Below are 15,197 nucleotides of genomic sequence, written 5' to 3' on the forward strand. Positions count from 1 at the left end.
TTTAAAGATTTGGCTCCTTATCATTACAATACCAGTGGAAAGCACCAATATCTCAGTGTCTTGATCATGTGATTTATATTTTTGCAATAATCACCACTCTAATATGGCCAGAAGTACTGGAGGCAGAAGGCCTACTCCATGAACTGTGATTGCTATGAGGCAGGGACAAGACTGAATTTTATTTCCTGTTTGGTCAGGAAAGCTCAGCAGAACAGGTGACCAGATGTAGCATAGTGATAGAACAGTGACAGATTACACTACTTCACTGTTACACTTGACTAGCCATTAGTGTCCATGCATTTTGTGTCACAAAATGGTGCCTAAAACAAGGGGTGCTGGAACAATTTTTACAGTGGGGATGCTGACAGTCATTGAACCAAACTGCAAACCCTGTATATGATGGAAACCACTTCAAGCCGGGGAGGGGAGGGGGGAGGAAGGGAGCAGGGGAGGGCACTGCACCCTCAGCACTTATACCTAAAACAAGCATCTATCACCAACAGCAACACAGAATTTCATGGAAGTGCTAGTTCTTCGCATCAAGTTGTAATGGCTTAAAAAAGGAATAAATATCCTTATACACAAACAGAAGGAATCTTTTTCAATAATATGTGGATGTTCAAAACCAAACCAACAACAACAAAATCCAAACCCGAAATATTCTGCAAAAATTCAGATGCAATTAAATCTCCCTTGAATCTTCCTTGGGGAGGGTGGGGAAAAGAGAGGTGAAACGGGTTTGTTTTACTACTGGGCAGTGCAATTTGATTATTATTTTAGCCAAAGCAGTTTCTATCGAGCAGAAGTTAATTAGAGCCCTGGGGTAAGTTTTTTAAAAGCACCTAAGTGATTTAGGAGCCTGTCATAAACAGATAGCTAAGGGTTAATATCTCTTTCACCTATAAAGGGTTAACAAACAGTGACCTGCAAACACCTGACCAGAGGACCAATCAGGAGACAAGATACTTTCAAATCTCGTGGAGGGAAGCCTTTGTTTGTGGTTTGGGATTTGGCTTTGTTCTCTCTGGGTCATGGACGGGACTAGAGATGCAACCAGGTTTCTGCCAATCTCCCTGCTACAGTCTCTTATCTATTCAGAATTGTGAGTAAGAAAAGGCGGTCATAGTCTTTTAATTTGTTTTTTTTTTTCATTTACATATGTGTACTTGCTGGAAGTAGCTTAAATTGTGTTTTTGCTGGAGAAAGTTTCTTTCTATTGTTTATAAGTTGAAAGACCCTGTAACTGTTTACCATCTAACGTGCAGATATAAACCTTTTACTTTTTTATTAAAAGTTTTGCTTGTAAGACCTGTTCATTTTTTTCTCCTAGTTAAGGTTCAAGGGAATTGGTGGGGAGAAGGGAAGGATAAATTTTCTCTTTGTGTTATATTCACGCAGCTTGTATTGCCTGTGGGTGAGGGGGAAGGTAACACTTCTCTCGGTGTGGTGATTCAAGAAGCTGAATCAGGCGATCTCCTAGTGTTCCCAGGGCGGGAAGGAGCTGGGAGGAAGAAGGGAGGGGGAAGGGAATGGTTTATTTCCCTTTGTTGTGAGACTCAAGGAATCTGGGTCTTGGGGTCCCCTGGGAAGGTTTTGGGGGGACCAGAGGGTATCAGGCCCTAAAAATTCCTGATTGGTGGCAGTGCTACAGAATCTAAGCTGGTAATTAAGCTTAGAGGACTTTATGCTAGTACCCATATCCTGGACGCTAAAGTCCAGATTTGGGAATTACACTTGACAGAGCCTAAGGACCAGGTGTCATAGGCAGTTAGGCATCTAAAGATGCAGATACAGCTAGGCACCTACTGGAGTTTTCGTAAGCACCTAGGTACCTAATTTCCATTGAAATCAGGCACCCATCTGAACCTTTATGCAGCTAAATATCTGGGAAAATCTGGCCCTAAATCCCTATTAAAAATGGGATTTGGGCACTTTAAAAGCTGCACCCTCAGACTGAATTGAGAAATAGTACCATGAGAAGTGGAGCTAGCCAGACTGAAACCTACAAACAATTTAGAAGTAAAGGATTTCACTGACTGTCACATAGACATACCTAAAGTTATAGCCAGATCCTGCAATCCGCAATTATACAGTGCGGACAAGCAAAAACGGCACAAGCTCCCTCCCTACCCCAGCCACCCGCTTTACAGCATATCTCTTTAAGAGCACTCTGCTGTATTTTACATTTTGGGGTGCAGCAAGAGGATTCCTGCTATGCCTCCATTTTAAGAGCAATCTCCCAGCTTCACCTCCTATCGTTTGTTACACAGACTCATGTTTAGAATGTAAACTCCTTGGGGTGGGGCCCATGTTTCTGATTCTCTATGTGCTTGCACAGTGCCTAGCACAATGCAATTACTAGCTATTATTTACATTGATAACAGTATTCTGATGCCTCAGTCAGAAGCAGGACCCCACTGGGCTCGGTGTTGTACAGCCATAAAGAAGAAGACATTTCTTGCTCCAACAGCTTACAATCTAAATAGGCACAACACGGATGTGTCAAAGGAGGAAGAGAGGTGTGACAGCAGTAGGATCACATGGTTGCATATATTCCCTTAGTGGAGGGGGTATCAAAGGATTATTGTTTTATATCAGGTAAGTGAAGAAGAGATGTTAATGAGTTACTAACAGGCCATTTGCCTGGGAGGGACTAGTGCTTTGGGGGCCATCTGGACAATACTGCAATGCAAATATTATTAATATTAACAACATTAATACTTATTAACTAGCTTACAGACATGGAACAACCACATTTCTTGGATTCTAAGAAGTTTCTTTCCACTTTATAATGAAGTGTCTTTTGGAAAATGATCAAAACTCAGATTAAAAAGTATAGCTCGGCAAGTTCCAGCATCGCTCTTGACTGAGGTGAGTAGATATCTTTACATCCTCAACACTTGGAGGTATTAATCTCTAGGGTTTAAAGCTCCCTTTTTGCTTGCTTGTGTACTTGGCAGGCAATCACCCTATGGCTCCACTTGAAATTAACTGCCTATAATTCTGGTGTCCAGGCCAAATTCCATCTTTCCTTTAGTAAGAGACACATGACAATTAACATGGACCATTCTTTAATAGCTGCTGTGTTTGTCTGCATAGAGCCAATCCATGGTCTGTGTAGAATTAACCAGCTGATAGCACTGGGGGCTGTCTATCAAGTGCACAAAAGGCTAAGAGAATAAAAGCACAGTGCATTTCTACCGCGCTTTGCATACAAATGCTCACCTCCTAGTCAATAGGTTTGAGGCACCAAAATAAAAAAAATATTCTCCACTAGCTGTTGACATGCTATTTTTTAGTTGTACAAATATTTAAGGGTAGTGGAATGTATTAGTATCAACAGCTGCTATGCACATAGCACCTTTTAACCCAAAGCACTTTACAAACTACAGCCAACATTTTATAAGTTTTGACTGACTTTCAAATGCAGCACCCAAAAATGAAGGTCTCCACACACGTAGGCCCAGATCCACAAAGGTTTTAGGCCCCAACTGAACTGAAATTGAAATCAATGGAATACCTTTGTGGATCTGGGTCCTAGTGCCTGAGACCGCTTCCTTCTCCCATTCCTTATCATCTCTGAAAATTAGGCACAAAATGTCTCCGGTGAAGCACATTACATATAACTGTATATTCTTATGAAAATCATTTCACCAACCACTGAAAGGGGGAAGCAGTGTAGCAGACAGACGACCAATACAGAACACATTTCACAGAAGCAGAAGGAGGAATATTTTGGCTTGTAAATGCCAAGGATTTACATCATGGGATATATAATATTTACAAGGAGCAAATAGAATCTCAGCTTTTAAGGTCTTACTCAAAAACACCCAACACCATGAGCTATACAGAGCTCAATTTATCTGCACTACTGGGTTGCCTTTAGGTCTATGTATGCTACTGTCAAAGGCCAGTTAAATTCATGATGGATCTCAGATAAAAGATGAAGAGCAAATATAGCATCCACTGTGGATTGCCGGGCAGTGAAGTCCAATTGCTCTGGGAGATGGAGTTTCAGAAGGCAAGGCTGGAGCCAGGTGAGTAGGACATGTGAAGACTTTTCCAAGAACAGAGGGCAGAGTTAATTGACCTACAGTTACCACATTCAATGCAGGGACTGTTCCTCCCTTACAGAGCAGAATAATGAGCCCTTCCTTCCACTCCGCTAGTAACTTCCCAGTAGTCCGAGCCCAGACAAAAAGTTGGTGTAATGATACAGCTATAGGCTCTATGGCACACCTGAGAAATTCAGGCATTATGCTGTCAGGTCCGGCAGCATGCCCACTTCGTGGTTTCTTTAGAGTGAACCTCTTCCAATGTAGGTACATTTACAAAAGTTGCAGGACTTCTTCTTGGATAAAGCATGTATTACCCTCAGCCTTGTTTGTCAGCAAAGATCCCGCAAAAAGTTCATTTTTGGATCGAAGTGACTGTATAGTTTTGAATGTCTGCTGAAATTTATTAGGTTCCCTTCTCTCTTCTGACTCTTCTGTCAAGTTCTCAAAATAAGCTTCAGGAGTCACTTTTGCTGACACTCGAAAAATATCTTGTAAACATTTCTGATCAGTGTCATCCTGGCGCTGACTATTTCTTTTGCAATATTTGAATCGTCCCACTGTACATCTGGAGGCGTCACTTCTAGCATTTCAGTTCTGGGATGGCATCTACTGCTGTTCAGATGATTGTGCTTATGACTGTTCAAGCTAATTCTACGTCATCCAGGAAAGTGCCAAGTGTATCTAATTTGTTTTTCCACTGAGACAGACTACTTATTAGCAAGTGCTGAATTTTCACAGATAGGTTGTGCTTTATGTCTCATGAGGGGCACATTTTTATGTTAAAATAGAGGAGTAACTGGTATTTTAGCCAAAAAGTGATGATGGTGAGCACTTGCTAGGGCTTATGCACCACTGTAGACTCAGTATGACCTTACTATGCTACGATTCTGATCAATATTTGGTCCAGTTTCTCCCTCATCCACCCATCGTTGAATATCAAGGTTTCCTGACAGATATCTAAGTGCCTGAACCAACTGCCAGTGTTCGTAATGTTATGAAAAGCACAAAAGAAGAGTAATCTCAGAGTTGTCATTTATAGTTCCAGAGGAAAATGGCCCAAGAATAGTTTTGAAGCCATTTCTGGGACAACTTGGTGCAGTGTTCATATTTACGAGTATAATAAGTTCGTCGTGCAGTGGAACAGATTGCGTCACAGCTGCTAGCTGCTAATAAAATTCATCTTTATTAGCATCTGTAGCTTCCTCAATGGGAGCATAGGCTACACTGATGGACAGCTGTCCATGGCAATGTCTCAACCTGGGATATAACAATCAATCAGAAATAGGGTGCTATGTTGTAAGTCAACCATACTAGGGTTCAAACTTATGGTTCATTTATGTATAGACAGATCCAATGCTGTGCTTAAACATGATGGCTACAATTCATATTTTCAATCCAAAGCTAGAGAGAATCATATGATAGGTGTGTGTGGGGGGGTGTATGCATGGAGGGGGAATTGCAGAAATGAGACTTGCATAAAGGGAAAAGAGACATTCATTTGTCAGCGCTGTCTGTGCAATGTTGCACACTCAGCTCTCATTAAAAGTAATGGGAACTGTATGAACGTCCCACCACAGTACACTGAAAATTATGAGTTTTAAATAAATGTACACAAGCAAAATATACACAAAAGGCTTACTGCTCTAAGGCTATATCTGCACTGGAGCTGGAGTTGTAATTTCCAGTTTGGGCAGATATATCTGCGCTAGCACTGAACAAGCTAACACATTAGAGATAGAAATATATCCATGGCTAGCCACCTCAAGTACATACCTAGGGTTTCTGATGGGATTGTATTGTGGGGGCTAGCTTGTTCTGCCACCCACACAGCTGCAGCTATGCAGCTAATTTTAGCGGGCTAACTCAATCAAACCTAGCACTGGGACATCCATTACACCTCCCAGCTACAGCATAGGTGTATCCTAATCAAATAGTGTGTTACTTCTGAATTTATCATCGACTACACAGAGAGTGCCAGGATCATCAGCTGGCATAAGCTGGCGTTGCTCCACTGAATTAAATGAAACTATGCCAGCTTAAGACAGCTATGGATCTCGTCCAATATCTGAAGCCACTGACATGGTTAATTTTAAATTATTGAAGATGATCTAGCTACTGGCTGGCCTGGGTGCTTTTACAGATCTACATACCTTCATGGTATCACTAGCCACCCTTCGCAGCATGATTACTTTCCTTTTTAATTGGCTCTTTTCTCATCAGCAAATTTAATTAATTGACTTAAGGTATGCTAGAGCAAGCAAGACCTAAAAGAAAAAAAGGAGGTGACTTTAGTTCCTGTTACGCATACATGCAAAATAACCAAAAGATTGGTGTTCCGCTCTTCTCATTTTCAGACAGAAATTCAGCTCTCATAATGATAATCTGCACTTCTAGATCATCTTCCACTTGAGGATCTCAAAGCACTTCGCAAGCACGAACCAGTTAAGCCACACAATACCCCAGTGATCCAGGAAAGGCAATGTAGGGAACACTCATCCAACATAAAAATGCAGCCACCCTTGGAGTAGTCACAGCTGCTTAACTTTATTTATTTAAAAGCACACACTGACATGACATGAAATTGGGCTAAATTTTCTACTAGTTTAAATGGATGCAACTGCATTGACATCAATGGAGTTTTGCCAGCTTATACCAGCAAAGAATTTGGCCCAGAGCCCTTATCATCACCAAGTCCACTGGACTATGTTTTTTCCATGCTATTGCTTCTGGATATCTGTTCTTCACTCACTTCTACATGGCTATATAGGATTCCTTCTTCCCCACTCTTCATAATAGGTTTTGATATCCCTTGCTAGCACAGAGTAGGACAATGGAAAGGCAGCGTAGTCCTGTGGCTAGGGGATGAGAGCAGGTTCTAATACTGGTTCCGTAACTGACCTGTGGTGTAACCTTGGGCAAGTCAGTTCACCCTCTGTACCTCTGCTTCCCCTTCCACCCTTTGTCTGTCTCAGCTATAGACTGTAAGCTATGCAGAGAAGATGCCGTCTCTCACCATGGGTTCATATAGCACAATGAGGCCCTGATCTTGGCTGGGACCTCTACGCATTACTGAAATATCAACAGCAGCAGGGCTACTCAGAGTGATATAGTACTCAACATGAGGAAGGTTATCAGAATCTGGCCCTATCGATCTCACCAAGTACTGTGTACTCCATGCCACTGTGTTTTGATGATGCAGTAGATAATCACAGGTCAGTGATTTCAACAATTAATATTTTGTGCCCTCTGGTACAAACAACCCTGTGATATGATCATTTCCAATATCATAAGTTAAATCTGACTGCTATGTAACAACATGTGATAGTTTATTTTTATGAATCAGTTAGCTTCCGATTGACTCATTTAAAAAAAAGTTATCCATTATAAAAGGTCAGCCATCCAATCATCTGACACCAACTTCATTCGCTCTAATGAATTGTGTTGTATTTCATTCATTGTTCCTGATCATAGGGAGCTGGTATTTTGAAGGCAAGCACTGGAGTATTTCACTCCTGCAGAAAGAGATCACCTGGCTGAAGATTCCAGGAACAAATTCATCATTACACATGAAAGGGGACATTCAAGATGGCATGCATGTAAAGTCATAGCCTTTTCGCTGTGGAAATTTCTGTGCACGAAGGGCAAGATTTAAAATGCTGATCAGCATCACTTTTGTTATGAAATGTTTGGAAACAAGCTAATGGATTGAATTCCAGCTGGTTATACTAGGGTGACCAGATGTCCCAATTTTATAGGGACAGTCCCGATTTTGGGGTCTTCTTCGTATACAGGCTCCTATTACCCCCCACTCTATCCCAATTTTTCACACTTCCTGTCTGGTCACCCTAATTTATACTGATTTGACAGTCGTTTCAGCCATGGAAGAAATACAGAGCTTTACAATAACATTGTCTTTTCGGTGCAGATTCTCTTTTTAATGGCTCAGAAACATTGTTGGAACATTACAAAAAAGGAGAAAAAAATCCTTCCCTCTTTTCCTTTAACTCACGGGAGCATAAATTCTGCTCATGGCCCTTGCTTGGCTGCAGGACTGGGGCACATCAAGTTTCAGGGTCTCTACAAGGGTGCAGAAGAGGCTGTCCACAGTGGCAGCCCCTGTGCTCCATCAGCTCTGGGGCCTGCTCACTCCTGTTCCTCTCAGAGACCACAATGCCAAAAGGGAGGTAGGTGGGGTGAAGGGCAGATGGACTCATGGCCATGGAGGGAGCAATCAACTGCATCCCAATGTCTGGGGCAAAATGCACCCCCTATACAGCCCAGGAGAGATTGTGTCTGCCTGAGCCAATGCTCCCCCGGGGACCGTTTGGCTCCACACTGCCCTCTGCATCACAGTGGCATGAATGCTACCATCTAGCCCAATGTAACAACTGGGACTGAATCCTGTTTCTACTTGCATTATAATTCTTAGCAAAGGCATTGCCACCATTCACAAAATCAATTTAACACAGAGAATGCTTGGGGATGAATTTTGCTCTTGGTTACCCCCGTGAAACTGCACTGGCGCAGACGAGAGCAGAATTTGGTTGTTAATGCTTTTGGGCATGGCATTAAAAAGTGGAAATGAAAGTTAAAATACAAGTCTAAATGACATCTGGTGGGGTTTTTGTATTTTTGAAATTGATATTTTCTCCTCTTCGTAACAAAAGCATGTATTAAAATATGAACAACAGAAATGGTCTTTATACAACTCTATACTTTTCTACAATTTGTTTGCCCACAGAAATATCATTCCAATCCCTACTACTGAAAACAAGGGGGAGAGTGGACTGCTCAGTAGGTGACTAGTGAGCTATGCAGTCTTTCACTTCTAGGTTACTAGTTCAAATCTGACTAAGGTCAGCAGAGACTAAAATTCCCACCATTCAGTGGCTATTCAGTGGCCCACTGAGATGAGCTAGTGGTTTCTGCCCGATTCTCAGTGAACAGATGTCCATACCATAAAATCATCACAACAGGCGTACTTGGGCTTGTGGGGCTATAAAATTGCAGTGTAGACATCCAGGCTCAGGCTGGAAGCCCCGTTGTGGGGTCCCAGGCCTCAGGCTAGAATAGGGTGACGAGATGGGATGAAGAAAATATTGGGACACATGGGGGGAGTCCCACCAGCGGAGCAAAAAAAAAAAAAGCGTGGCATCCTGGAGTCCTGCCGGCAGAGAGAGAAAAAAAATAACGGAGTAATGGAGTCCCGCCCAGGGAGTCAGACAGAAAAAAAACGGAGTCCTGCCAGCAGAGTGGGGAAAAAAAAAATAACAAGAAAGAAAAAAACCGGAGTCCCGCCGGTGGGGGTGGGAAGTGGAGTCCTACCAGCACAGCAAAAGAAAAAAAAAAGGGCAGAGTCCTGGAGTCCTGCCGGCAGAGAGAGAGGGGGGGGAAAAAAACGAAAGAAAAAAAAACGAAGTCTGGCTGGCAGAGAGAGAACAAAAAAAACGGAGTCACGGAGACCTGCCAACAGAGAGGGGAAAAAAAAAAGGCGAAGTCCCACCGACTGAAGAAAACAAAACAAACAAACAAAAAAAAAGAGTGTGAAATATCGGGACAAATTGTGTCCTGACCAAACATCGATTGGGACATGGGACAAATGTCTAAAAATGGGGACAGTCCCAATTTTATCGGGACATCTGGTCACCCTAGGCTAGAGCCCAAGCCCAGACATCTACATTACCATTTTGTAGCCCCACAGCCCAAGCCTGAGGCAGCTGACACAGACCAGGTGCGGTTGTTTTTTTGAAGTCTAGACATACCCTTTTTTGGAAGTCTCAGCCAACGAGCCAAGGGTTGAAGAGGCATGAAAATACAAACTATCCTCTTCATTCCTTTTGCTACAACAGAAAACCCACAAAAGTAGATGCTTCAGGTCTGGGTTAAGCCACTTCGAAAGGTAGCGCATGGAAGCATGCACTGCCACTACCTGTGCTGCCTGTACTGTGCAACTACTAAGAAGGCTTGTTTCCAGTTACCCTGTGTCTGCCCCTAGAAACTTCTTAAATGTTTTTCCGCAATAATGCATCTTTTCCGATGCTATCAACCATGTAAGCCACAGCATAGACCAGGAGCAGTCATTTTTACCACTATGTTATCTAACCCTGCTCTGAGAAACTTTTCTGTGTGTCAATTTCCATTGCCTGTTTCCATAACTGAAGAAAATACCAAATTCAAGAATGCAAAAAACTCACCAAAATGCCACCTGGATATTTGTCACCAATCTCTTTTCAGAGTGTTACAAAATCCAAACAGTGAACAATAAATGTCAGCACTTACTTTGGAAGCTCAGTACCTTAATAGTGTCCCTTTAAAAATACAGGCATAAACAAATCAATTTATATCACAGTGGCACAACGGACTAGCACAAGACGTGCACAAATCTCAAAGTAAAAATTCTGTTGAGTCCTAAAATGAGTATTGTTTTAAGTCCTAGGTTGATCATCAGACACTTCTTTCCACCTGCCTCTCATTCCTCTGACTTCTCCATGAAGCACTTCAGGACCCATTCCAATTAGCCTGCCTCTCTCCTCAGTGGAAATGCTTTCCCAGTAGCACCAATTAAGAGTGAAACTGACAAGGTGAGTTCCTAGACAGTTCCATACTACAGCTGACAACACCAGGAAAGCTTCTGTGCAGAGAAGCATGATGCTAATTAAGCTCCTGTAGAAATGACAGAGCTGATTGTCCAATAAATGTTAGCTTGCTGAAAAAAAGGAAGATACTGCGTAGGCTAAAGTGCATGCATGTTTACCTCTGAGACAGCCAAGACAGCATCAATTCAATAGCAAGAATGCTTTTACCTGTAAATACTAAGCTGGCATTTTCCAGTTCTTCTTGCGGAACCTTGAAACTGAAGGACTCGTTGTAGAAAGGATCTATTGTACCCTTCATGCAAGAGGTTTTCTTGGTTTTGGCTAATTTTAATCCATGAACCAGCTGAATTTTCACAAAGGGATCTGAAAGAAACACAAACACAATTCCAGATTTACAGTTGCAGCCAGTCAATGTTCCTGTCCCAGAAAGGTTCTGCATAGTGGGGACCAGAGTGTGGAGCGGCACGGTGCAGGAAAAAAGCTCTTGGGTGGGATCTGGACTCATCATGTCAAGGTACCAGGTGACTTGCAGTGAAGATGTACAAGTCTCAGGCAGCAGAATTCAGAATGTTTCTGTTGACTCTGCATGGAGTGCAACAAATGGCGACCTCGACAGAAGCCAGGTATGTTGGTCTCACTGACAGATGTCAATAGTCTGACAACAGCAGCAGCTGGAGTTGGGAGTCAGGGAAATATATCATGAGGGACAGAGAGAATCACCAGCTGCTAGAATGATGAAATAGACCTTTCTCCATACTCAGGTAAAGCAGGTGAGGAGTGAGTTGACATTGTCAAAAATCACACAGCATAACAAGTTTTGCAGAATTAAACCGCCTTTCTATTTAACGCTCACACAGCACTTTGTGTCTGCAAAGCACAGTACAAACATTGAGAAATAATCCTAAACCACAAAAGCAGAGGCAGGGACAGCATTTGGAAATTCCTGGTTCCCAATCCTATGCTTTGGCCAGTAGACTTGGATTCTCAGTGTTTGATTTATATATATATATATATTTTAAAAACTTATATTAGAGCTATTCAAAGCCATGCATTAATATTAATGGAACCGAGTGTCCAAATCACTTAGGTGGAATCAAAAATGGCAGCCTAACTATACAGGACAACTTTAGAGCACACACAAACATGCAGGAGTGATGTAAGAAATACACTGCCCTTTACCTGAACCTTGGCTCATATCGGTCTGAAGAAGTTGTTTCGCTCGAATAATGTCTACATTCAGTCGTCCTGCACTGGGAAGGTAATTTAGTGATAGCAGCAGCTCTCCCAACTCGACTTCATTCTACAGGGAAAAGGAAATATGAGACTATACAACTGCAAAGTCAGCGAGAGAGAACAACTGCAATTCAACCAACAAAAACAAATCTCCTAATTGATTGAAATGGCAGAAAAATATTTAAAGTCACATTCCATTTTCATCAGCTTCAAGAACCATTTGGAGCCTTGCTCTGAATAAGCTAAAAATAAGAATAGTATCCCCTGCTAGTAGGTTTGCTTCCCTATATTATACTTCAATCAATGAACATGGTTCCGTTTTAAAACTGCCATCATTACTCTGTAGTGAGCTTGTGACAGAGTGCTGGGAACCAAGAGCTGAGCCAGCATTCTGGTCACTTAAACACCAATTAATTCTTCCCAGGGCCTAATTAGTGGATTAAAATGGGCTGGAGGAGGACCAGTGAGGATATTGGCCCGCTAACCCAGGAGGTATAAGAAAGCACAGGAAGGCAGTGCAGGAGGGACAATGAGAACCAATCTCTGGAGAGAGAATGCTCTCTCCTCAGCAGAGAGCTGAGGAGGAGAAACTGAAACTGTATCTAATATGATGTGCTGAACAGTAAGGTGACGGGAAGAGCAAATGTGAATAAACTGCACTGGGTTGTTTAGGAGCTGAAGGGCCCTCGTCTGCATAGAGAGGGCAGAAGACAGGAACAGGTTGTCACCCTGTCAGAACCGTTTCAACAGGATGCACAAGGAGGAGGAATCTCAAGAGCTGTAATTTTCCTTGCTTGCACTTGAAGTTTTTCCATCTAGTTCTAATCTTAATAATTTAAGACTGATCTGCTGTTAACATACGAAATGTGGGCCCGATCTTAAAAAACAGCCGCACACAGAACTGCCACTGACAACTCTGGAAATTCTGGGCACAGAATGCTTAGAGAATCAGACTCTACAGGATTAAGTAGCATTTCCTTTGTGGTATAAACTGACAACAGGGAGGAAATTCAGAGGTGGCATTCACTTAACAAACTTGTGCCCTTATTCTCTGATATTGCAGCACGTCAAGCAGTTATCTGTGAGCCAGGCTTACCAGTGTCCTTGCTATTCAGCAGACTGTGTCCTGACCTTAGCTTTATATAAACATAGCTGTTTATCCATTAATCCCCCTTTCGGTGACTTAATCAAAACAAGTAAAAGAAAAAGTGTCTGAGGTTGATATTACTAAAAGCTGCATAAAAGTGATGGCTTAAAATACTAATGACTGACATGCACTACCTTTGAAGCTTCCTGATGCTGTTGTTATAGGAGTGTGATGAAAATACATATCCAGTGAGCACCACTGTTGATTTTACATTCACCTTTCCAATACCTGCAATAACCATAGTATCTTTCTATTCTCACCACCAGAGCTGAGCCCACTCCAAGAACTCCCACATCCAAGCACTGGAGAAGTTCAGACTCAGGTCCAGATCTGATCTGTGTGGCCCATCTCAGCAAGGAACAGGAGAAACAATGGTACCACAATCACCACAGAAAGGACAAGAACTTTTAATGGCACCCACAGTATGAGATGTTATAAACCACAAGTGGACACGAATGATAATAGCAATTAGTATTGTGGGGAATGTCTGTCACAAACTTGAACCTAGGGGCAAGTTTACCAAAGTATACAAACCCAGGTCAAGTGTCAGGTAAACCCGGGCAGGGCTCTGAACAAATTAGGGCTTAGATTCCAGTGAAACTGGCCAGTTAATCATTTTTCAGAGGGAAACCAGGCAAAATGTGGCAGTTTCAGATGAGTGTGGCTCTGCATTTTGAGTGAAATGAACCATAACACCCAGAACAAAACTTGAGCAGGAGAGCTCTCTTCAGAAGTAAATAAAACCTCAGGATTCCTTCTAGGTTTGGGAAGGACCCTCCATTTCCTGCCACCCTCCCACATCCTCAGCTGGGAAACTCTGATCCCACCTGTGGCAGGATATCACAGAGATGCCTGCTGCTTCTTAGTACAGGCCCTTTTTTACTTCCCTCATTAAAGATCCTAGGGCACAAGATGAGTAGGTGCCATTAAATCTGGTATCCTGGTCCAATCCCAACTCTGGTAATTACATTCTACCCACCCAGATTCCCCTGCAGTAGTTTCTCTTCTATATTGTTCTTATTGACTTTTCAGGACTACATGACAGAGATGCATTTGGTACACAGATGAACACATGGTAGATTGAGCAAAGCTCTACACTTCAGATGTGAATTGAATATGGCATTACTTTCCATTTTATGTCCTAAATTGATGTGTTGCATCACTGTGGGTTAATTAAATAACTGTCTTGTTCCACCCTAGAGGTGGCTATATTTCAGTAGTGAGTAAAATAATTCCTATGTATTTAACTCCACATTCTCCATTCTGCTAACACAAGCCAAGTTAGTGACCACAGTGGAAACAAGCCAGATGGTATGGGAGTATTTGCCTTAGTGCCCTGATTGCACAGTGACCTTTCCACTGTATGTCTGTGGGTCAAGGCTGGGAGCGGGACTCCCTGGCCTGGGAGGGAGAAGATGGGCTGATGACATCATCTCCTCTCAAACCTGCATAAACTCCTTCATGGGGGGGAAATAGTCAGTATTGGGAGCAGCAACCAACAGGAAGACTATGGCAGAGGGACTTTCTGGCAATGCCCACAGCACTGCTTTATGAATAGGGTGAGGGACAAAAGGATAACCCAGAAGATTTAGGCAGACAAAACATTACGTGACGTGGCACTGCTCATTTTCATTAAACAACGAGAACATACAAAATTAACATGGCACATGTGAAACAGATCAGTAACTGGCTAATTGCTGCTGGCATGCTGTGGCTATCTCTTTGATGTCCACCAGAAGAAGGCTGTTGATAGGTTGGAGAGGGTTAGAGAAGAGCCACAAGAATGATTAAATGATTATTTTTAGTGCCTTTTAATAACAGACTCAAGGAGTTCAATCTATTTAGCCTAACACAAAAGGTTATGGGGTGACGATCACGGTCTATGAGTACTTACATGGGAAGCAAACAAACAAACATTTGATAATGGGCTCTTCAATCTAGCACACAAAGGGATAAAAAGATCCAATGGCTGGAAGTCGAAGACAGACAAATGCAGTCTGGATTAAAGGTGTAAATTTTTAACAGCGAGGGTAATTAGCCAATGGAACAATTTACCAAGGGTTGTGACGGATTCTCCATCGCTGGCAATTTTTAAATCAAGATTGGATTTAAAAAAAATCGATCTGCTCTAGGAATTATTTTGGGGAAGTTCTAGGCCCGTGT

General features: G+C 42.3%; 1 protein-coding gene across 7 annotated transcripts in view; it reads right to left on the reverse strand.

Annotated features, from left to right (window-relative positions):
* SYT17 (synaptotagmin 17) overlaps positions 1-15,197 on the reverse strand; it is a 76,227-nt gene that overhangs the window by 22,665 nt on the left and 38,365 nt on the right. For all 7 annotated transcript variants that reach the window (XM_030579062.1, XM_030579061.1, XM_030579056.1 and 4 more), the window contains 2 exons: positions 11,834-11,954; positions 10,862-11,017 (listed from right to left, as the gene is read on the reverse strand). In XM_030579062.1, coding sequence (XP_030434922.1) covers positions 10,862-11,017; positions 11,834-11,954 — 277 coding nt within the window. The remainder of the gene's footprint in view (positions 1-10,861; positions 11,018-11,833; positions 11,955-15,197) is intronic.

The sequence above is a fragment of the Gopherus evgoodei genome, chromosome 10, assembly GCF_007399415.2.
Source record: "Gopherus evgoodei ecotype Sinaloan lineage chromosome 10, rGopEvg1_v1.p, whole genome shotgun sequence".
NCBI classification, from domain to species: Eukaryota; Metazoa; Chordata; order Testudines; family Testudinidae; genus Gopherus; species Gopherus evgoodei.